At 44.1% G+C, this 23,381-nt stretch overlaps 1 protein-coding gene across 2 annotated transcripts in view; it reads left to right on the top strand.

The window, feature by feature from the left end:
• Positions 1 to 3,681: 3,681 nt before the first annotated feature.
• Slc19a3 (solute carrier family 19 member 3) overlaps positions 3,682 to 23,381 on the top strand; it is a 24,153-nt gene continuing 4,453 nt past the window's right edge. Inside the window, exons 1-4 of one of the 2 annotated variants that reach the window (XM_050154256.1) lie at positions 3,682 to 3,803; positions 15,312 to 15,463; positions 18,359 to 19,172; positions 21,829 to 22,021. In XM_050154256.1, the coding sequence (XP_050010213.1) occupies positions 15,314 to 15,463; positions 18,359 to 19,172; positions 21,829 to 22,021 (1,157 nt within the window). In that variant the 5' untranslated portion in view covers positions 3,682 to 3,803; positions 15,312 to 15,313. Of the gene's footprint in view, positions 3,804 to 6,950; positions 7,043 to 15,311; positions 15,464 to 18,358; positions 19,173 to 21,828; positions 22,022 to 23,381 lie in introns of those variants that run through there. The other variant, XM_050154255.1, reaches the window with a different exon arrangement.

Here is a 23,381-nt window from a genome sequence, read left to right as displayed (position 1 = left end):
CTGCAGTGTGAGAGGCTTAAGGGGGCTTTGCCTCCTTATAAGGGGTGACAGCTTCTCTCCATTAATCAGAATGGAGGTGGAAACAGGGCAGGGAGGTTACAGTGAAGCTCAGGAAAGGCACACAGTGGGAGCCGAGGAATCACGATCCGTGCCCAGGATGTGCATTTTCACCAAACGAGGCCACAGGATGGTCCCATACGAGCTTGAAAACTGATGTTCAAGCAAGACTAACTATTTCAGAACTGTGTTTTTACTGGAAGCATCGCTGGAGGAAGTAAATACTAAGGTAAACAAGTCCATGGGTTGTGATGCTTTCTGTGAGGAAACACACTCAGGGTCTTGTGAATTCTCCCAGGGAAGTTGACAGAAACAAGGAAGTGGCTGCCTGCCTCTGTGGGTCCACAGGTGTATTTAAGGGCCCCTTGAAGCCAAGGCAATCACACCTCCCTCTCCTCTCCTGAGTCTCTCTCCTCACTGCACCTGAGTCCTCTCTACTGACAACATGGGTTGTTGTGGTTGTGGTGGCTGCGGTGGCTGCGGCTGCGGTGGCTGCGGCTGTGGTGGTTGTGGTTGTGGCGGCTGTGGTTGTGGCAGCTGTGGCTGTGGTAGCTGTGGCTGTGGCAGTTGTGGCTGTGGCTGTTGTGGCTGTGGTGGCTGCTGTGGCTGCTGTGGCTGTGGTGGCTGCTGTTGCCGCCGCTGCTGCTGCAGCTCCTGTGGCTGTGGCTGTGGGAAGGGCTGCTGCCAGCAGAAGTGTGGCTGCTGCCAGCAGAAGTGCTGCTGCAAAAAGTGTTGTTGCTAGGACGGTTGCTGGCTCTGCTTCTAAGCTAAACAATGCTTAGGGCCTTGTTCCCTGCATGTGTTAAGACTTTTGGCCACCCATCCTGTTGCCTTTCTTCCTTCTTATCTACCCACGTACACTGGAAATGCTTTTTCAGTCTTTTGTACTTTGAAGTTTCAGGGTTGTTTCCTGACCTTCTTGGTGATATCCAGGCTCCTACAGTTAGTTCTTCCTGTCCTCTAGGACTTTGTCCTCATGAGGCCTATATTCCCTGTGAGCTTTCTAATCTTGTTTAGCACATAATCTGAACCTTATGGGTAAGAACAAAACTATATATGTCAAAATATATGTATATAATGAGTTTAAGATAATATCACTTTGTTAAAGAATTATGGTTAACCTTTTACTCTTTTGTTATATATTTTCACTAACTTCGTTCCTAGCTCTGCAATTTTGTTTAAAATGAAAGCGACTCATTCTCAATAATTAAAATAAAAATACAAGCTACTCTAATGTGTCTGTCTGGTTTGTAAAATGTGGTCACTTGCATGGGGGGAGGTCAGTGGGACAAGAAGAGGTGACATTCAGACTCCAGAGAGATTTCCTTGGTGGATGTCTAGTCCTTATCACGTCTTAGAATAAATTTTACAATAAAGATAGAAACTGGCATCTCCAACCTTCAGCCATCAGTGTCATAGAGGAAAATCCCAGCCTGTTCTTGCAGGGACCGTCATGACGCGCAGCTGAGCAACAGCTGGAGTGTTGGACAAGTCACAGCCTCACCCCGCCACTGTCACCCATGCCCGCACACAGGTGGTGAGTGCTGTATTGGGCCAGGTGTCCCACGAAGCCCTCGATATCCAAAGTTAAAGCAACGCTGGTCTTCAGAGAGTCAGCATCAAAGAGGGAGATGAATAAACTGGAATCAATTACAACAGTTCCCTAATGCCTAGCATTCTCTGATTGGTCACCCTTTCTCCCCTCCTATCCAGACTACGTAGATGTTTGCGCGCTTTGTGGAATCCTGTGGCAGGCTACTGGCACAACGAGATTCTCAGTTTGCTTGCTGACCACACTTTCCACAGCCTTGAGAACAAGAGCGCAAGTCAGAAATCCTCCCATTCCAGCCCCCTCCCCTTCTGTGAGTACACTCCACCCTCTCCCCTTCCCTGCACTAACAGTTACCATACACACATCCTAGTTTAACCATTAACACTGCCTGGCCCTGCTAAAACCCTTGCCTCGGAGATGTTTACTCTCTGGGTTCCTGTGATGAGAGGTTTATTCTGAGATAGACCTTCCCTCCCTTCAGAACCACACCCTGGCTTTTTCTTCTTAGACACTTGACCTCCCAGTAACTTTTACCAAGCTGATCATTGGACAGAACTGAGAAACCTTACCCAGGCTTCCTGCACCCCCCTTCCCAGGCTTCCTGCACCCTCTCTAACAAGCTGTGGTGCCCCCATGCTGTTCTTTTGCCTCCTGCTATCCTGTCTGGTTGCACCTTCCACCACGTGAACCTCCAGTCTCAGACCCTAGCTTGGTCTCTCCTCTCATTATTCGGATCTCCGTTCTCATATGATCTCCACTCTCCCCTAGTTTTTGCTTCCCAGGAACGGAATACTTTCTAATCAGTCATAAAATTCATTCACTTACCAGACCTACAGTTTGGTGTTCCCCTCACCTAACCCCATCTCCAACCAGGCTGTGACTGCTTCAAGGGAAAGATTAGTACTGACAGAGCCAATGCCCTTAGAGGCTTGACTGACAGATACACAGTATCCAGTTAATAACTTCCTAATAAGTGGTTTCTAAAATGTGGTTTTCTTACATGCAAAACTTGAGAACAGTGCCAAAACTTGCCAAGAGCCACACTCCAGCCAGTAGTTCCCTAAGCCAGCCTCTCCTGGGAGGCTGCAGGTGCCCTTCCCAGCACAGGATCCAGATCTCATCAGCAAATAGAATATGTTTTTGGGACTGACTCCCCCAAGATGGTAACTATTGCTGTTCCGTAACAAAGAAACAAAATGACCTCTTAGAATCTGAGGTCTTCTTTCACCCACGGGTGTGGAGCAGACCAAGATACCTTTCACCTTTCAAAATATGTCAATCCCTTTCTGGGAGAGCCAGTTTTGCAAAACTGGTGTGTTGAGCAATGCACAGAATTCTCCCACGCTCAGGTTGTGGCTACACACTCACAAGTAGCCTCTTCACAAACCATAGGGGTAGATCCAAGACTCCTGAAGGCCGGTTAACCAACTTCATTTCTGCTTGCTGGGAGCTCTTTAAAGTCAAACATGGTTTCTTGGGGAAATTATTTTTTATTTTCATAAATTATTTCTTAAAGACATTTTTAAGTATTTCCTTTTTAACCAGTGGGAAATCTATGTTAAGTAGATAAAATTCAATTGAAAAGCCTTTGGGAACTGGTGTGTATAGATCAGTGGTACATACCTATACTCAAGGACCTGGGAACTATTTGTAGCAAATAAATATGAACTAGTTGTACCAAACACTCTTAATGCGCCAAGGAAACATCCACCCACTTCCTTGGAGTCCAGAGACAGTGCATAGAGTTGGCTCTAAAGACTGATGTCCTAACTGAAAGCTTAATGCCTCTTTGTTAGTCACTTTCTTCCTTGGTAAACTGGGAATCACGGCTTACCTTTCCCCTGATTCTTAGTTGAAATAAACGAATTCATAGGAAAAGACAAACGGAACAAAGGAACAGCCCTGCTTTCTCTTCATCTTCCCTTACTAAGCTGAACGTGGAGAGTCAGCCCACCAAGGTTGGTCTCTTCAGGTACTGGCTTCTCTTTTTAACCCAGGACAAACCGGCTCAGGGACCTGGGATTCTAGTTTGTAGATCCAAACCCTGGGGGGCTTCATTAGCATATGCAAAGTTGGGCGTGGCCTTCGAGTAAGCGGTGACACAGCGGCCAAGTCCACCTTATTAGAGTTCGCGCACCTACATAGCTGAAGGTACTAGATGTCCTGGGTAAGTGAGGAACACCCGTTTCCATAGGTAAGCTCTTCCGAGAAGTGAAGTTAATTACAGAAATTCCAGTAACTCGGGGCCACTTGCTTCTCCCCGCTGGCCTGTTTGGAGGAGAGGTGGGGGTGGGAGACTGCGGAGGAGCAGTGCCTTACGCGCGTGCGCCAGCCTGCACACCAGCTGGCTTCAGTTTCAGGGGCCTTCTGTGATCTGCAGAATTCCTGGCTTGCTGGAACCCACCCAAGCTGGTCTAGCGAGGATTCCTATACAGCCCTCCCCAAGAGTAGATTAAGTAAAAACCATTCTGGTCTAGTGCCAGGAGCTGCCATGGTCACACCCAGCTTCTCAGGTTTTAACTAAAAGCAATACCAAATCCCAAGCCAAAATACGAAAAGTTCCTTCCAAAGGAGGAAAGGAAAGGCTAACTTTGAAATTAAAGAATCAAGATTGTTGAGAACTATTTCAATAGAAACGAACACAAAGCCGTGTATCGTATCCGGTCAGTGCCCCTGCGGTAAGGAAATGCTTTATAGAATTGCAAAGAGCCCTGGTTCCACCAGCCAGGATCCACACGTGCACCCTGCTGTCTCCAGGGGCAAACGGCATTTTTGTATTAAGCATACATTTTAAATAGACCTAGACATTAACTAATTTTCCAAATATGTTTATTTTTTTTTTCGTGTTGCCTCAGAAGTAGCAGAAGCAGAAAACATACGAACCTGGTTCAGTCAGTTTTGCTAATGGAGCAAATTACTCTGTAATTCAAGAATGTCAAAGGACAACGTTTGAGTACTTTAGTTTAATGGTCCGAAAGGGTTCTAGAATGGACAGGGAGGTGGGTTTACAGTAAGAGTGAAAACTGTACAAGTCCTTTCGGGGTCACTGTCTCTACCTGAGGTGACAGGGGCAAAAGGAATAGGAAAATAAGTAACATGTTAACAATAGGTGTAAGAATTAACTTGGGAAACTCAGCTAACAGTTTAACTACACCATAGTAACCCAGGACTTTGGCAAGAAGGACTCTTGATTTTTAGCCAGTGGGGCCTAGTGCCTACACTTTGTAAGAAAACAATGGCCTTCTGTAATGTTTTTTTTTTTTAATCTAACAGCTAAGTAGCTAAAGATGAATTTGTTCTGCCCCCGCCCCGCCCCACCCCTTAGCCATTAACATAAAGTTTTCTGCTCTTTATCTCTTTGAAATCGTTCCTGAAACGGTGAGAACACAGAAGCATCAGTTCTGGAGCGCTCTGTGTGTGATGTGTGCTTGCGTGAGAAGAGATGAGCTTGTCACGTGCCAAGATTGTCACGTGACTGCCATGGCAGTGTTGTCACCTGAGCTGTCCCCCTGACTCCTTTTCTTTTAAATTGATTTTTATTGAACTCTACATTTTTCTCTGCTCCCCTCCCTGCCTCTCCCCTTCCCTTCAACCCTCTCCCAAGGTCCCCATGCTCCCAATTTACTCAGGAGATCTTGGTGTTTTTTTCTATTTCCCATGTAGATTAGATCTGTGTATGTCTCTCTTAGGATCCTCGTGGTTGTCTCTGTTCGCTGGGATTGTGATTTGTGGGCTGGTTTTTTGTTGTTGTTATTTTTTTCTTTTTTTTTTTTTGCTTTATGTTTAAAAATCACCTATGAGTGAGTACATGCGATAATTGTCTTTCTGGGTCTGGGTTACCTCACTCAAAATAATGTTTTCTAGCTTTATCCATTTGCCTGCAAAATTCGAGGTGTCATTATATTTTTTCTGCTGTGTAGTACTCCATTGTGTAAATGTACCACATTTTCTTTATTTGTTCTTCGGTCGAAAGGCAGTTAGGTTGTTTCCAGGTTCTGGCTATGACAAACAATGCTGCTATGAACATAGTTGAGCACATGTCCTTGTGGCACGATTGAGCATCCTTTGAATATATACCCAATTGTGGCGATTTCTCAGAAAATTAGGAAACAACCCCCCTGACTTCTGTATTGTAAGAGAAGCTAGACACATGACAAGCAAAGCCAGAGCCAGGAGGAACATAGAGGGTCAGATTTCAAAGTCAGGTCCTTTCCACGGACCAACACTGCTGCCACTGCGGACTCAGGCCTAATGAAGAAGCAGTAAAAAGCGAACAGACAGACAAACACACCCCAGCTTGAGAGAGTTTGCAGTTAAGATAGGGGGACAGTTTAACAACTGTGACTGAGTCTTTCTGAGTCAAGAATAAATAGAGGGGTAAAGGTGTTGATGATTTTAAGTAACTCTGGAGGACACAGGTAATGGAAAGAGATTCTGAAGAATGGGTCCATTCATGGAACGGGGCATTGGATACTGAGTAAAGCAATGCGGAGTGGGATAATTAGAATATTGCCTCTTCCCTAGGAAAAGCGAATTGAATACCTATGGACAAGATTTTTTTTTAACAAAGTTATGAGTTGCCACAGTACAGAGCTATAAAATAGATGGACCGATTCCTGAAACACAGTTTTTCCCACCCTCATGGCATGTTTTCAAGGCATGTTTTCAACCGTTCCTCACCCTTCCCTGACTGTGATGAGGTTTTATTGATTTTCTTTCTGGGTAAGCTGCTCCCCACTTTTATAGTTCAGCTAATCAGATGTCTCCCTACAGTTCAGTTAAGCCGTAGAAATGCAGAGAAAACATACCTGGGGAGATGATGCCAGACCCAAATAAAAAGGGTAATAGCATACACGATAAAACAGAGCGTGAAGCGTGTGTTTCCCGTGTCACGTGCACTCTGACAGTGGCTTTGACCGAAAGAAGAGTCCTTCGGGCTTGTTTATTGTTTATTGGGCCCGGTACACACCTTTTGAATTTGTGTGGAATGTGCCTTCCCACGGCTAAGATTGGGAGTTGGCATGAAGGTTGACCAGTGAGTTTGGGGCTCCTTCCTAGTTTTCTCGGTGCCTACACCACTTAGTACAACGTTCTAGAGAAACTGGATTCCTCTAAGGATGACATTCAGAGCAAAGAGGATGTTCTTTTGAATTTGTAGACCCTCCTAACTACTAGTGTTTCAGGAAGTTTTGAGCCTAGGTGCTTGCTTGTTTTATTTGCCAAGATTCCAAAAGACGGTGGCCGGGTGTGGGCTCTGGAGCAGTCAGCCTTCCGGAAGGGGCCCGGGCTACTGCCCTGGCAGACGGGTTCTTAAGGAACGCCTTCCTCCCAATTTAAAGGGCTTGCAGCGGCCGTGCTTCACAGAAGCTCGAAGGCGTGGAAGTGAGGCTAAGGCAGGAAGCTAGTCCCCAGCTCAGGACGTTGAAGCCAGAGGTACTTGATCTATCTAATTGATCTGAAGGGGCCGGACTTCGGCTTCCTCGTTTGCCCGGGATATGTCTTGTGCTCCTGTTTCTACTCTACGTTTCCTCGGACAAACCCAAAGTCAAAGACAGTGTAGGGCTTTCCATTCATGTAGGAGCCCTGCTCTCGCGTGAATTGGAATTACCAGTCACTGTGCCTGTAAGGAAAATGGAGGGCTACTGTAAAACGCGTTGGAGGAGGGAGGGGGAGGCTGCCTTTCATCATATGGGGTATAACTCTTTCAACACAGAGAACAGATTTAAGTTTGAGTGTTTGTAATTAAACCCCTACTTATAATTAGCTCATTAAGGTACAGGATATTTAATAACCCCGAAAGTGGCCTTGTGTATCCACTCCCCCTTCCCAGCTCCCCGCCTCGTCAGAATTCTGGTTTCAGTCAACATGAAGTACGGTAGTTTTGTCTACTTAGGGACCAGGTATAAATGGAATTACTCAGTGTCTTTTTTCGTGTCTGGATTCCTTTGTGGAACATAGTGTCTGAGGTTAATTTACCTTTGTTCAATAGGGCCTCCCTGTGCTAAGGTGTACCTTATGAGTTGGATAAAAACCTTCAGCTGTCACCACAGCCAAAGCTGTCACGAGAACATTCTTTTCTCAACCCGAACCTCCATGTTCTCTGTTGCTCTTGTTCCCCTCCCCTAACCCCACTCAAAGCAACCACCCATCTACTCCGTGTCTCCTTAGGTCAGGCTTGCCTGCCTAGGACTCTGTGTGTGAGGGTGGGGTCCTCTGGAATAGCATAAAGATTTGCTCCCCATCCTCAGCTCGCAATAGTGTGGTCCTTGTAACCATCAATTGCTATTGGTTGATGAAAAGATACTGGGTTGTGTCTTCCTTTCCCCAACTAACGCTTCAGCTGCTCCTCACCTTTCACCGGAACTCTCTCGGACAGCTTGCCAAATGGCGTTCACTGTTTTGTCCTTCCTCAAAGCAACGTATACACGTTAGTCAGCTTGAAATCCTTGCCGGCGTTCGGTATGCTTGCTCATCAGTTTTCCTTCAGCCTTCCGTGTGTCATCAGCGGCAGCTGGGAGGTGTGATTTCTGAGAACTTCTGAGGAGCATCTATCTGCCTGTGCTTCCAGACAGCCACATTTCCGTGAAGCTTTCAGATCTCCAGCTCGTCCTTTCTCCCTGCGCTCTAGGGATTTACTTCACATTGTGAATGGCATTCCTTTCACAGACGTTGGTGGTATAGCTGTTAGATCTATAGCTCCCTTCCCAATTTTTGAACAGTATCTCTCCATTAGCAAATGTATATGGGTTTAGATTTTATAAAATTCTATGTCTCTCCTTTTTTGTTTCTTCTTAGTGTTTTTTGTCTTTTCTTTGAAATATTTACCAGTTCCTTGGTCCCAAAGATCTGTTTTCTTCTGGGTAATCTGTGATAGTGTTACACTTTATATATCAGACTGGTTTTTACAAAACCAGAGGTTATGATAGTAACAAGCATTTTTAAATTTGACCAGTCACAGCCAAAATACAGTAGCATAGGTAGAAATGTGTAGATTCAAGTTCCAGTCCAGGGTTTGTAACAGAGGAATAGGCTTTGGCGGTAGCCTGGCACCCTTTGTCTATGCCTCCTCCTGCAGGCCTGCCTTGATTAACATGCCTGCAGGCCTTCTGACTGTTCCATTCAAAGTTAAATTCTCTCCGTTTAGTAATGAGTAGAGGGAAAAATCATACTTAGCTTTTATGACTTGATATTGGTTCGAAGTAACTATTTCAGTTTTTGCTTGTCAGACTTCTAGTTTGTATCTGTCTAGTGAGGGGATTGACAGGTAGTGTTGAAAGCCTAGGAGATGAGGTTTTTAGAAAATCGAGCTGGCACAAAAGAAAATACGCATTATTCCATCATAGCGCTGCTTCCTGTCATTCTTGGGAATTCCAGAGTGTTTGGAGTGTTTGAGTTTTTGTTTGGTTTTCTTTTGTTTTTATCTCAGTGAGCCTTTTGTTAACACTACTGTTAATGCTAATGATCTTATCCTAAAGTGGGCTCCTTCCATGACCTCACTATAGGGCTAATCACTAGGGAGACCAAGGGGTTAAGTATTAGAGGGTTGGAACTTGCAGCATCTCCTAACCTCATCCTAGCTAACGACCATCAGTCACCTTTGTAATGATCCCTTAATCAGCCAGTGAACATGTTCTCCTGAGCTCCTTAAGCCATCTCTGGGAGGGGTAGAACCCCAGTAGATATATGATCAGTACATGACCATCGTGAAGAGAGTTTTATTTACCAGTGATGACAGTGGTGAGTCCAGGGAACAGCAGTGGAATCAGAAAGTGACTTCTAGCTTTCCCTTGTAACCACCCCCACCCTTGTGTGCGATCCTGGCAAGGAAGTGGGGCATTTTGCTTCATATTTCTGAAAGAAGGAAGCCCTTACTTTCTGGACTGTCATGGAGTTGAGATGTCAAATGAACTTCTCTAGAAGTCAAATATGAAAACGGAGAACATCAAGTATTATTCCCTACTTTTTAGGAAAGGGCATTTTTAGGCAGTGATTGAAAGTAGAAGAAATCAATAACATGGTCATGACATGGAGGATAAATGAAACTCTGATACTAAGGACTGCCAGCATGCAAGAGACAACATAAAAAGATATTTTCTCAAATACTACCAAAACTGGTGAGAAGCCACCCACCCAAATGTGATCACTGTCAAAACACAAGTAACTCTTATGTCTTTATAAGAGATAAAGCTATGGGTTAGCTTGTTTGTTTTTAATGAAGATTAGATGTACTAGCAAGGGACTTGTATAGTGGTGGGAGCGGCAGGCTGTGGCCCGGCTCCCAGCTAGCTTTACCCAAAATAATTACACGGAAACTGTATTCTTTTAAACACTGCTTGGCCCATTAGTTTTAGCCTCGTACTGGCTAACTCTCACATCTTGATTAATCCATTTCTAATAATCTGTGTAGCACCACGAGGTGGTGGCTTACCAGAAGGATCTTAACCTATGTCCATCTTGGAGAGAGAGCTATAGTGTCTGCTTCACTTCCCTTCTTCCCAGCATTCTGTTCTGTCTACTCCACCCACCTATGTTCTAACCTATCAGGTCAAGCAGTTTTCTTTATTAATTAACCAATGAAAGCAACAGATAGGCAGATGACCCTCCTCCATCAGACTTGTTTTTTGTAAAGCTACAGTGTTTCACATATCTGGGAGCAGAAACCAATAAAATATAGGGACTGTGTGTGAAAACGTGGAAATAGACCCAAACTAGACAGACAGTCTGGGGACAGAATGGTCAAGTGCCGGAAAGTCCAAGTGCTTCAGCCACTGCTTTTTGCACAAAATGAAAAACAGTACTATTCTCAGGCCAGCCAAAGGAGAACAGAATAACTCTGAAGGTAACTTAGATGGTCACTTTTTTGGTGAACATATTGGTGGACTTTTTTCAAGGTCTCACTTGCTGCCTTGTGTGAGCTCAACAGCACAAGGGCAGAAATGGTGGCGCAATGATCTCTTGTTATCAGAGTGGGTGGACCAGGTGAGACCAGCTGGTGTCCAGTGTAGGAGCAAGGGAACCTGAGGCCAAGACTTATTATTTATTCTCCAGGCCCAGCCACCTTCTTCTTTCTCTCTCTATACCATGAGCTTCCTTTCTCCCTCTGCAAAATCTTCCACGTCCTTCCCAGGCTATCCCAGTAAATTCTGCTCTAGGTTTAGCTACCCCAGGTCTGAGCTAGAAGGAGGGGCTGATGAATTCCACTGTGTGTGTTGCACTATTAGAGTCTTCACGGAGAGGATGTTTGCTCCCTTCTTCAAATCTGGGAGCCTTGATTTTGCTTGGGCAATGTTTTGTTTTATTTTCTTCCTTCCTTCTTTTCTTCCTTCTTCCTTCCTTCTTTTCTTCCTTCTTCCTTCCTTTTTTCTTCCTTCCTTCCTTCCTTCTTTTCTTTCTTTCTTCCTTCCTTCTTTTCTACTCCACCTTCTTCTGCTTCCTCTGCTTTTTTCTTCCCTTTAACTACAGCCCACGTGGTATTCTTGTACCTTATATATATATAAATATATATATATTTAAGGTACAAGTGCTTCAGAGATTTATGAGTAATGCATGAGGACTGCCGCTATGGAGCACCTTTTTAAAAGGATTATCATATTTAGAAAGCAAGGAGATGAAGGGGAAAGGTAAATTTACTTTCAGAAGTATCACCTCATAATACTAAAACCAGCTCGTGTCCTCAGGTTACACAACTAAAACAAGCAGAACTTCAGTAGGTACTGTTAATAAGGATGGTAGAGTGGTCAGATGAGAATGAGAAATGGAAGCAGGACACTGAAGTCTATAGATTATTCTAATAGTGGGTGTGCATGTGCATTTGTGTGTGTGTGTGTTTACATGCCTTACAGCCTAAGTATAGAAGCCAGATGACCATTTTCTGGAGTTGGTTCTCCTTCCACCTTCATGGCAATTCCAGAGATCAAACTCAGGATGCCAGGCTTGCATAGCAGCTATCTTTATGCACTGAGCCGTCTCACAGCCCCAATGTCTTAGAGTATAGGGGCTGTGGCCCTCCAGGACCATGCAGGTGTTCTAGGATGGCTTGCCCCAGTGTGTTTTGAGGCATGTGTGTACGTGCTCACACCTCTTTCCTCTTCAGCTGCTGACCCCAGACTGTCTCACGTTTATCACATTTGTAACTGTGTTTGTGTATTTTTTGTTATTAAAATAAGCAAAAATTACATGGGGGGAACCCCCATTGACTCTGCAGTGAACTCTAATTTTAATGGGCTTGCATTTACAAAAGACATCCTGCTCATTAGCATTAAACTTTCCTTGATACCATAGTCAGAATAAAAGTGTCCTGAGGTAAACCAGATTTGAAGTTTTGAAAATATATCTGGGCTTTCTCAATATAGGGATGAGAAAAGATTAGCGAAGTTGGAACTGGAAGAACCAAGTCCAGGTCCAAGGTCAAGCCTTCTGTTTCCCTTCTATAAAATGAGAACAAAAGGCTGTGGTTATAGATCAGTTGGTAGAGTGCTTGCGTGCCATGCATGAAGCTCCGGATTCAAACCCCAGCACTGTATAAAGCCAGGCAGAATAGTGCTCTGGGGATGTAGAAGCAAGAGGATCAGAAGTTCAAGGCCGTCTTCAGCTGCACAAGGAGTTGAGACCAGCCCGGGCTACGTGAGAGGCTCTCAAAAACTAAAAGTAAAAACTAAATTAAATGAGACCAATATTACCTCCAGCTCTACAAAACTAATTTTCTTGCAGTATAAAAATTACTGCAAGAGACCTGACATTTTTTCTGCTTCACCTAGAAAGTGCAGTGCACCCAGAAGAACCAGAAGGAACTTGTGTGTATTCTCACGCCCTGTATCTCCTGCCTGATCCTGGCATCTTCCCTTTCCATCCCATTGTCCACATAGGCTAAAGTTGTTTGCCTGTGATCCTTGAGGGCTCAGTGACTGCCAGGTACTTTCTAATCACTTAGAACGCAACAATGAACCATACAACATGCCCTGACTTGGTGCGACTTATACACCAGGGGCATATTTTTTATTGCCTTCCCAACTAACTGTAGTTGGACCATAAGGAGTCAAGAGATAAAGAATCCATGGTCCTTTCAGCATCCCAGGCACCAAGGACACAAATAGCTTAAATGCATGAAGATAACTTTGGGTCAGTAGCCAAATCCATAGTTAACAGAGATGGAGTGTTCCACATGTAACCAGAAAATGCCACCCTCTTAACACCAGCCTTCAAAGATGGTCTAGCCTCAGTAATTGGCTACATGGGATAACTATTTCTTTGAGACCATTAATAAGATGGAAGGGAATCCCAGCAGACCTGGAAGAATCTCAGAATCTCAGGAAATGAGAAAAGAAAGCCCATGGTTTCTGGGCTGAGGGCATAAGCGGAGAGTGGCTGACTCTAGTTTGCCTTTGACAGGATTTCCACGGTGTCAGCATCACTTGCTGTTGGAGCCATCTTCCAGAATGCGGTCCTCATGCTTTCTAAGCTGGAAAGTCCAGAGCACTGTTGACATAAATGGAAATTATATTGGCCTGCTTTAATGTAACAGAAAAGTTGTACAGCCATTTCAAGCACTTGCAGAGGTTGAGTGAGGAAAGGATGTGGTGCCTGAATGGCACCTCTACCTGGGCACCTGACCCTCTGGGATGAGTGCCCTCTTAACTGTTCTGAGCACTCAGTGTTCACGTTTAAAAGGTTAAGCCGCAGTGTCTGCCATGGATTTCTGTCTGAAAACTCGTTCCTAGAGCCAGGATGGCGTTATATTATACAAACACTTTATCTTCTCCGTGTAGAGAGACTGTGTCAGTGGATTCATAAAGCGGCAGATGGGAAAGTGCTACCACCCTGAGGCAAGGTGGAGTGGATGAAAGGATTTTTGCAGGAGTTAGGAGACGATGATTCCAGTCTTGATCACAGTTCCGATCCAATGGTTAGATATTTTTCATCTAGTCATTTTCAAATTATAATTACTATAATGCTTTGATAAAACTACAAAGGAAGTCATCATACCCAAAGCCTTCCTATAGATTATCTCAGAATATAGCCAAAATCAATACCACCAAATATACCTTTTCCTACGAAATCTGATCTTAAGTGAAGATATAATAAACGTCTCTGTGCTCTCTGTAGTCCATGGCGGATGGAGGACAGGTATTTTCAGATACAGCCACCGCACAATAAGGTTGGTCGTGTTTGTCATTTGCTTTCCAGGCAGTGACTAAGATCTTATGCTTTATGTCTGAAGTTTGAACTTCAGGCAGTATCAACATTAGGAAAAAGTGTGAAGAATTAATCATACACACACACACACACACACACACACTGTGAACAATCTGCAACGACACATTTAGAGAAGAGTCCACTCATAATAAAAAGTGGAGTGATTGTCTTAGAAGTCCCACCTTGCCGGGCGGTGGTGGCGCACGCCTTTAATCCCTGCACTCAGGAGGCAAAGGCAGGCGGATCTCTGTGAGTTCGAGGCCAGCCTGGTCTACAAGAGTTAGTTCCAGGACAGGCTCCAAAGCGACAGAGAAACCCTGTCTTGGTAAGAAAAAAAGAAGAAGCCACACCTCCCATTTTCAGATATTACTGGCGCCAGTGGAAAACATAGGGTGGGGGTGGAGATATGAGGGCGCTTTAGAAAGTTGGACCTTTATCTAATTAATTATCTGAAACATTTCTTTTATTTATTATTAGCATGGGTTGGGGTGGGGGCGGACACGTGCGTGCCATGTTGCACTTGCAGAGTCTAGAGTTCAGAGGCTAACTCTCTGGAGATTGTTCTGGACTTCCACCTTGCTAGGGCTGGGTCTCCCTTTGTTTCTCGTCCTGTGTGCTACAGGTTTGCTGGCCTGTGAGCTCCTGGGCAGTTCTCTTTGTCTGCTTCCCTTCGTAGGGTAAGAGTTTCGGGGCTACAGATGTTTGCCATCACATGCAACTTAGTGGCACACGCCTTTAATTCCAGCATTTGGGAGGCAGATGGATTTCTAAGTTCGAGGCCAGTTTGGTCTACAGAGTGAGTTCCCGGACAGTCAGGACCACACAGTGAAACCCTGTCTCAAAGAGAAGAGGGAGGGTAAACAGATCAAACTCAGACCATTGGGCTTGGCTGAGCCATCCAAATATCTCCCAACCGATTCTTCTAACTGAAGAACTAGAACTTCTTCAAGGATGGGAAACCTAACAGATATTTCAGCTGTTTATTGTGCAACAAGTAGGATTCCAGACAAGGGACAGTCCGGTGGAAAGATGAATTTATAATAAACGAATGTCAGTCCATGTGTTAAGAGTTCTCAGATCCATGGGAAGTGTCGTGTGCAGATATCAGAAGGCTTGATTAATCCCGTCTGTTCATCTGGAAGCACTTGCCCTACTACAGCTCGACAGATTCGTTAGCTGGTGTCTGGCTTAGGATCAAGCATGTACTGACTCAGTGCTCATGGGTTATTAGTAGCTGCCCATAGCCATAGTTTGAAAAAACACTAAAGAAACCCAATTCCTTCTGGCAACAGTGAAAAGGGAACCCTCTGGAAAGAAAAAGAGCATTCCACCAAAAAAATGTGTGAAAAGTAATTCACCCCTCCCTTTTCCAGCTTCACAGTGGATGGACAAACATCAGGTTTTTTTTTTTTTTCATAAAATGTGTGGAAATAACCAGCTTTCGGTGCTATCCGAGATGCCAGAGCAGGATAAACGAGGCTAAACTTCTGCTTTCTTTCTGTTTGACCAGCCATGAATTGCTTCAGAACTCCATCAAGCAACTCTTGGGTCTATCCCACTGTGATACTCTGCTTATTTGGATTTTTCTCGATGTTCAGGCCCTCCGAATCATTCTTAATCCCATTTTTGTCTGATCCCAGTAAGAATCTAACTGAAACAGAGGTAAGCTAATGGGTATGTATCTTGAGAGGGGTTAATTTCATGTGACTTAAACAAGGAGGAAGGGGTATCATTCAACTTACAGAAAGATAAAGGCTTTGAATTTTCAGGGAGCTCCATTCTCACAGAATTTATTACATAATAGAACTGCTCTTTCCTCCTCACACTTGCAAAAACATTAAGCAAACACTTCACATGGATGAAGAGTGTTTTAATTTTCAGAGTGTCAAAGTTAGTCTGAGTACACAGGAGCTTCCTTGATCTCCATTGGTTCTGTTACACTCACCCCGAAATGAAGCTGTTCTCCTCCTCGGGATTGCTTCTGAGAAACCGATAGGCTGCTTCAAGCAGGATGGAAAAAGAAAGTGTAATATGCCTGTCACGTGACGATGCTCAGAGGAAGGTGCACCGCATAGGCAATGGCGCCCCCATGATTATAACTATAGTTGTCTTAACTGTAGCTAAAAACCATAACATCCCAGAGAATTCCTGTCGCTTTAATAACACTGCAGCCAGTTGAAAAATCACACCTAAACTTTTATGTCTGTGTTTATGCAACACCAGTGTAAACAAGATTACTGCTCTGTGAGCCAGAAGAATACAACACATATTTATATGTAATATGCAGGGTAAACCTTGATAATGATGCTAAATGGGTGTTACTGTCAATGCATTCACTGATACATTTGCCGTTGTCTTAAGGTCTATTCCTGCTTAGCAAAAATGAAAGTACCATTCTACCCCAGCATCAGCCCATGCATCCTGTGGTTTCTATATCTTTTGATTACATCGTATTCCTCCGTGATTAAGTTAACCTTGTGTCTTATTTATGAAGTTCCTAAGAGCACTAGACTGCTATACACCAGATAGCTGGTCTGTACAGTGGGTTATAACATCTAAGTTTCTGGAAGCATTCTCTATAAGCTTTGCACAGAACAAATTGGCCAAATACATGTTTTCAAAGCCTATCGGCAACACCTGACTGTATTCCTTTGTGGCACTTACTCAGCTTGGAAAAACCACTTAGCAGCAAATACGATATAAGCAGATTTAATTTCCTGATCCACTTCTCTTCCTGGAAGGCCAAATTTTCTTACTTAAAGAGATGCTTCTTACTGGACGTGGTGGCACAAGCCTTTAATCCCAGCACTCTGGACGCAAAGGCAGGTGAACTTCTGTGGCCTCAAGGCAGAGCATGTTCCAGTTTAGCCAGGACAATAGTCCTCCCTTCATTTCTTTCTTTCTGTCTAAAAGCTGCAAGAAGAAAATACCAACCCAACTAGCAAATCATCCTAGGCTGGTTTACCGTCTCCCACCACAACCGTGAAAATACTGTGTGGAGTGTGGTATTGTTGAGAAAGTTGATTGGTACTGGTTATCAGTAAGGAGCTGGCAAAGCTGATTGGTTCTGGTTATCAATAAGGAACTGGCAAAGCTGATTGGTACTGGTTATCAGTAAGGAGCTGGCAAAGCTGATTGGTACTGGTTATCAGTAAGAAGCTGGCAAAGTTGATTGGTACTGGTTATCAGTAAGGAACTGGCAAAGGCAGAAGCCAAGTTCATTGTGTAAAACACAATGGCTTCAAAGTTTCTGGGACAGAAGCATGTCACACTTAAAACCAAGGTCACAGAGATGGGCCAGAATTAACTGAACCCCTCCTCCAGGCTTGCCTCTGTATACACTATGGAAAAGTGAACTAATTCTCCTCCATAACCGAAGGGCAGTTCTGGCCCCTCCGAGACCTTGGGGGATCCAGATGTCAGTGAGGGCAAGTTCAGTGACTCAAAAGACTGGACTCTCACCCATCACATTTAGAGATCACTAGCAATCTTTCGAACCCTTCCTGCCTATGAAACTTGAGTGCTCATGTGTGATATGACCCATATCAAACTTGACAAATCTATAGTCATGGATAGGGTGAGAGGAGCTAGAGAGACCAGCAAATACAAACAGGAAGGAAATGAAATGCGTTACCTGTTCCCCACCTGGTAATTTGATGAGACCCTTTGCTCTCGCTACCAACCCTGTGTGTCCACCCAGATTTCCTACAGGAGGAGGGTGGTAAGGATCAGCTGTTCTACTCTTTACATTGTGAACTCTGCACCTGACATTGCTCATCTTTGCATACAAGTAGATAAATAACTTCTAAATTTATTCATTTATTTATTTCATGTGCATTGGTGTATTGCCTGCATGTATGTCTCTATGACTGTGTCTGATCCCCCGACGGCTGGAGTTACAGACAGCTGTGATCTGCCTTGTGGGTGTTAGGCGTTGATCTCAGGTCCTCTGGCAGAGCAGTCAGTGCTCTTAACTGGACTATCTCTCCAACCTCCTAGACTGGGTTTTGGTTTGGTTTGCTTTGGTTTTTGTGAGGCAGGGTTTCTCTATGAAGCCTGGGCTATCCTTGAACTCACTCTGAAGACTGGGATTTTTTAAGAACTTGGAAATCTGAGGAGTTCGGAATATTTAAGTTTAAACTGAACTTGAAATCCTTAAAACTCATTTATTCAACCGTTACATGCTACTTATACTTAAATTTCTTATATAGTCCAGAGGACATGTTATCTCAATAGAACCCTTCTACTGGGATACCCCTGCGTATGTAAGCTGCTCAGAGTTTTGGTTTGCTTTTCTTTTTCTTTACCATTCCCCCATAACCCCATGCTGGTTATTTTTGTTGTTGTTGTTGTTGTTGTTGTTGTTATTGTTGTTGTTTTCATTTAGCAAGGACATTATTTTTTCTTAGCAATTTACCTATAGATCAGTTTTTCTATTACTTTTTTTCCGTAATACAATGAATATCTGATTAGATGTGACTTTGAGGTACAAATCTACCCCACGTCCCTATGAGATATGCTGTGCTTTGGAGTCACCCCTACATATCAACTCCACAGATGACAAACGAGGTCCTTCCAGTTTGGACATACTCCTACCTGGCCATGCTGCCCCCCGTGTTCGTCCTCACCGATTACCTGCGCTACAAGCCGGTCATCATGTTACACATCGTGGCCTTCGTCATCTGCTACCTGATTCTCTTGTTTGGCCAAGGTGTGATGCTCATGCAGGTGGCCGAGTTCTTTTTTGGGGTCGTCTCAGCCACGGAGATTGGCTACTATTCCTACATATACAGTATGGTCAGCCCAGAGCACTACCAGAAAGTGAGCAGCTACTGTCGGAGTGTCACCCTGGTGGCCTACACAATGGGCTCGGTGTTGGCCCAGCTCCTGGTATCCCTGGCAACTGTACCATACTCTTACCTTTTTTACATATCCTTGGCCTGTGTCTCTGGGGCATTCATTTTCTCACTTTTTCTACCAATGCCTAAGAAGAGCATGTTTTTCCATACGACGTATGACAGAGAAGCCCATCAAAAGCCACTGGGACAAGATACTGTCCTGAAGGAAGCTCAGAAGAACCACAAGACAGCTCGCCCAGAATTGCCTGCCACTTCAGGGAAGCCAGGGGACAGAAAGCTGAGCAACCCAGAACCAGAAAATGTGACTTTGAGGGTCTTTGTGCATTGGTTCGAAGATCTGAAGGAGTGCTACTCCTCAAAGCACCTGTTTTACTGGTCCCTGTGGTGGGCTTTTGCTACGTCAGGCTATAACCAAATCCTAAACTATGTTCAAGTCTTATGGGAACACAAGGCACCCTCCCAAGACTCTTCTATCTATAATGGAGCAGTGGAAGCTGCTGCAACCTTTGGAGGTAAGTAGACAAGTCTTTCCTCCCGTGCTACCCTCTGAAGGGTATCGTTCCAGATGCTGAGCTTCTCCTTGGTGATTAATTAGCTATATTCAGAAAGTAGAGTCATTTCTTTTAAGTCAGGGGCAGGGGGTAGATGTGTGCATGGCTGTATGTGCACGGAAGAGAGAGGAGGACATCAGCTGTCCCCTCAAACAGGGTCTCTTGCTGACCCCAGAGCTAGACTAGTGGCCAGAAAGCCCCAGTGATCCAGCTGTCTCCACTCCCTGCAGCACTGGGAATGCACACATGCACAATGCAATCCAACTTTTTACAGGTGTTCTAGGGATTTGAACTCAGGTCCTCATGCTTCCATAACAGAGACCTCTTACCCACTAAGCCATCTCCCCATCCAAGGAAAGAAGGCACTAAAAAAATAAGAGCACAGTGACTTTTTATGCTATATGTTGCAGTTATAAATAACTCCAGAGTGTAAAGCTTAGAACCAAGGAATGTCTTTCTAGTAGAATCCATAATCCATTTCATTATTAAAATAAACATTGGTAATGTGCTCCGTTCCTTCAGTATTACGTTCATGTGTTGTAAAGTTTGATGATTTGTTTTATTCTTAGTTTAAAGATGAGTGGCATCAACATAACTTCTATTCTTTATCTTCTTGGTGTGTGTGTGTGTACACATGTGCATGTGCACATGCAGGTACATGTGAACACCAGAGGAAAACTTTAAGTATCATCCTTTGGATGCCATCAATCTTATTCTTTTTTTTTTTTCTTTTAAAGCAGGGTTTCTCATTGGTCTGTAGCTCACCAAACAGGCCAAACTGTCTGACCTGTTTGCTCCAGGGCTCCATTTGTCTCTGCCTCCCCATCGCTGCGAATACAATCCACTCCCATGCCCAACTTTGTGGGTTCTGGTACTCAAACTCAGGTCTTCGTGCTTGCAAAGAAAGGACGTTACTGACTAAGCTAAGCCAGTTCTTTGTTTTGGTCTTTTTAAACTTGTATACAAGCATGTATTGTACGTTGGGCACACGTCCTCCTGCACCTCTGTGCCCTTCCTTTTCATTTGCCTTCCCCGTTGTTTGATTTCCTGTTTAGAGTTTTGGATGCAGGTGTTGTAGACATGGATCCTCTGTTGTATGATAGCAAAGACTTTCTTCCCATTCTATAGGTATCCTCTTCATTTGACTGATTCCCTCCACCCTACAGAATCTCACATGGTCCCCTTTGTTGACCATTGCCCTTATTTCCTGAGTTAGTAGAATCAAGTCAGGTGTATTTTTTTTTTTTTTTTTTTTGATTTTCAAGACAGGGTTTCTCCATGGTTTTTGGTTCCTGTCCTGGAACTAGCTCTTCTAGACCAGGCTGGCCTCAAACTCACAGAGATCCGCCTGCCTCCTCCTCCTCCTGAGTGCTGGGATTAAAGGCGTGCGCCACCACCACCCGGCTTCAAGTCAGTTTTCAATATTAAAAGAAAGTGTAGAATTTTTATTATCAACTCTGGAAAATACATGAAGGTTTTCAGGATCTTACGTGGAGAGTCTTCTTAGGGACCCTCACAACTCTAGGTTACACACAAACAATTTTCACAAGTGGCTTTTTCATGCAGTTTCTGTGTTGCTAGACTTGGATTCTAATATCAAACAGACATTTGCCTTTGAAGCACACTCTCCATAAATATTTATATACTTGTCAGTGGAAACGTAAATGTTACCTAAGACTTTGAAGATGTGTTACAGGAAGTGGGATATTTCCACACCTTCCTCTAAGGAAAGCTTCGGGAATGCACGGAGCCTCTGATTTATTATTGTTTCCCTCTGGGGAGGCTGCAGCTAACTCCTGAAAGCCAAAGCAATACCAGAATTAGATCATAGAAATTTTTGCTCTTACAGACAAAATTCTCTGGAAGAGCTCTTCTATTGCAGATCACCTATGGGAAAAAAAAAGTGGTTGACCAGTTATCAATAATTTGAGCCCTAAATACATTTTGTTCAGTTCAAGAGACCTTTTCAAGAAATGACTGATTACAGGCAATTCTTCACCTTTTCAAACCCTGTATATCAGTTCAGGTTTTTTTTGTCCAAAGCCTTAAGAAAATCAGGTCAGCTGTAGCAGAAGGATTACATGAGCCCAGGAGTTTATTAAGGGCAATACAGGGAGACCTCTAAAAGGTCCCCTAGGTCTAGGAAGGAAGGGAAGGAGAGAGGGAAGGAAAGATGGATGAAAGGAGGAAGGAAAAAAGACAGGAAGAAAAAAAGAAGAAAGAAAACTGGGACATCCATCACTTGAAAACATACAGTTTAGAACAGTAGAGCAACTTTACTTTGAAGACATTTACAGGCTTGCTCTCCTGGGTGTTTTTTAAATGACAGGGCCACTGTGTTCCTCACACTGCTGTGTTTAGGCACTTTTGTCCCTTTTGCCTAGTGTGTGCCTGATATGTCAACGATACTAATTAAAGTATAGGAGTGAAGAGGTTGGAAACAACAGCAGGTGATAAAAGAAGAAAACCTTCTTGGAAAAAAAAAAAGTCCTTTAAAAAAACAACAGTACATTCATCACCTTTAGGATTGTTCAAGAGCTGAGTTTTGCTGGCTTGTTTGCTGTGTCGCTATTTTCTTCCTGCAAAGCTTGACTTCTTTGTCTGGGTCTGTTTCCAGGAGCTTTGGCTGCCTTCGTCGTGGGCTACGTCAAGGTCAACTGGGATCTCCTAGGAGAGCTGGGTCTGGCGGTCTTCTCAGCTCTCATCTCCGGCGCTCTGTTTCTCATGAATTACACACTCAACATCTGGGTGTGCTATGCGGGCTATTTGGTGGTCAAATCTAGCTATATGTTTCTTATAACCATAGCAGTGTAAGTGCCACCTCCCACCCCACCCCCCTTTCTTGGATTCCTAAAGGCTCTCCACGAACTTCAGAAGGATATCGGTCAGTTGCAATGTCAAATGTTAACTCCACATTGAAGAGAATTCAGTGAAGCCATCTTTTTCATTTAGCTGAATATTGCTGAGTCATCAAAGGGCAAATGAAAAACCAAAACAACAACAACCAAAACCTGGGATGTGCAAATCCAAAACAAGTATCCATGGTCTACTTATGATTTCTTCTTACTTCCAATGACTTGTCATAATAAGGCGTGGTGTGATTTAGTTTTAGATGCATAGGTTTAGATTATCCCTAACCTCATTTAGTTGCTTAAGAAGTTCTAAGCACATACTTTCTGGGAACAAAACATTCTCAGGAAAGTTATAAAAAGTTGGACTTGGGGAAAAGTGATGCAAAAATGATAAGAAAGCTTCAGCTTCACTTACACCTGGAACTGTTGCTTTTGAATCATTTTTTTTTTTTCAAATAAGGTCTCTGACATTCATTCTCCTTTAATACTTAGATCTGCTTTTTAAGAAGTTTTGGTTTGCATTTCTTTCTTTCTTATTTATTTATTTAATTACTTTTTATTAAAAATTTCCGCCTCCTCCCCTCCTCCCATTTCCCTCCCTCTCCCCCCACTCCCCTTCCCCTCCCCCTCCAGTCCAAAGAGCAGTCAGAGTTCCCTGCCCTGTGGGAAGTCCAAGGTCCTCCCCTTTCCATCCAGGTCAAGGAAGGTGAGCATCCAAACAGACTAGGCTCCCACAAAGCCAGTACATGCAATAGAATCAAAACCCAGTGCCATTGTCCTTGGCTTCTCATCAGGCCTCATTGTCCGCCATGTTCAGAAGAGTCCAGTTTTATCCCATGCTTTTTCAGTCCCAGTCCAGCTGGTCTTGGTGAGCTCCCAATAGATCAGCCCCACTGTCTCTGTGGGTGGGTGCACCGCTCGTGGTCCTGACTTCCTTGCTCATGTTCTCCCTGCTTCTGCTCCTCATTTGGATCTTGGGAGCTCAGTCTGGTGCTCCAATGTGGGTCTCTGTCTCTATCTCCATCCATCGCCAGATGAAGGTTCTATGGTGATATGCAAGATATTCATCAGTATGGCTATAGGATAGGGTTATTTCAGGCTCCCTCTCCACAACTGCCCAAGTAACTAGCTGGGGACATCTCTCTGGACACCTGGGAACGCCTCTAGAATCAAGTCTCTTGCCAACCCTAAGATGGCTCCCTTAATTAAGATATATACTTTCCTGTTCCCATATCCACCCTTCCTTCTTCCCAACCATCCTATTCCCCCAAGCTCTTTTCATCCTCCCCTTCTCACTTTTCTCTCCCCATCTCCCCTT

The sequence above is a fragment of the Alexandromys fortis genome, unplaced genomic scaffold, assembly GCF_014885135.2.
Source record: "Alexandromys fortis isolate MF-2015 unplaced genomic scaffold, M_Fortis_MF-2015_v1.1 scaffold_40, whole genome shotgun sequence".
In the NCBI taxonomy this organism is placed as follows: Eukaryota; Metazoa; Chordata; class Mammalia; order Rodentia; family Cricetidae; genus Alexandromys; species Alexandromys fortis.
Note: the sequence above shows the minus strand (reverse complement) of the source record. Positions and strands in the feature narration are given on the sequence as shown.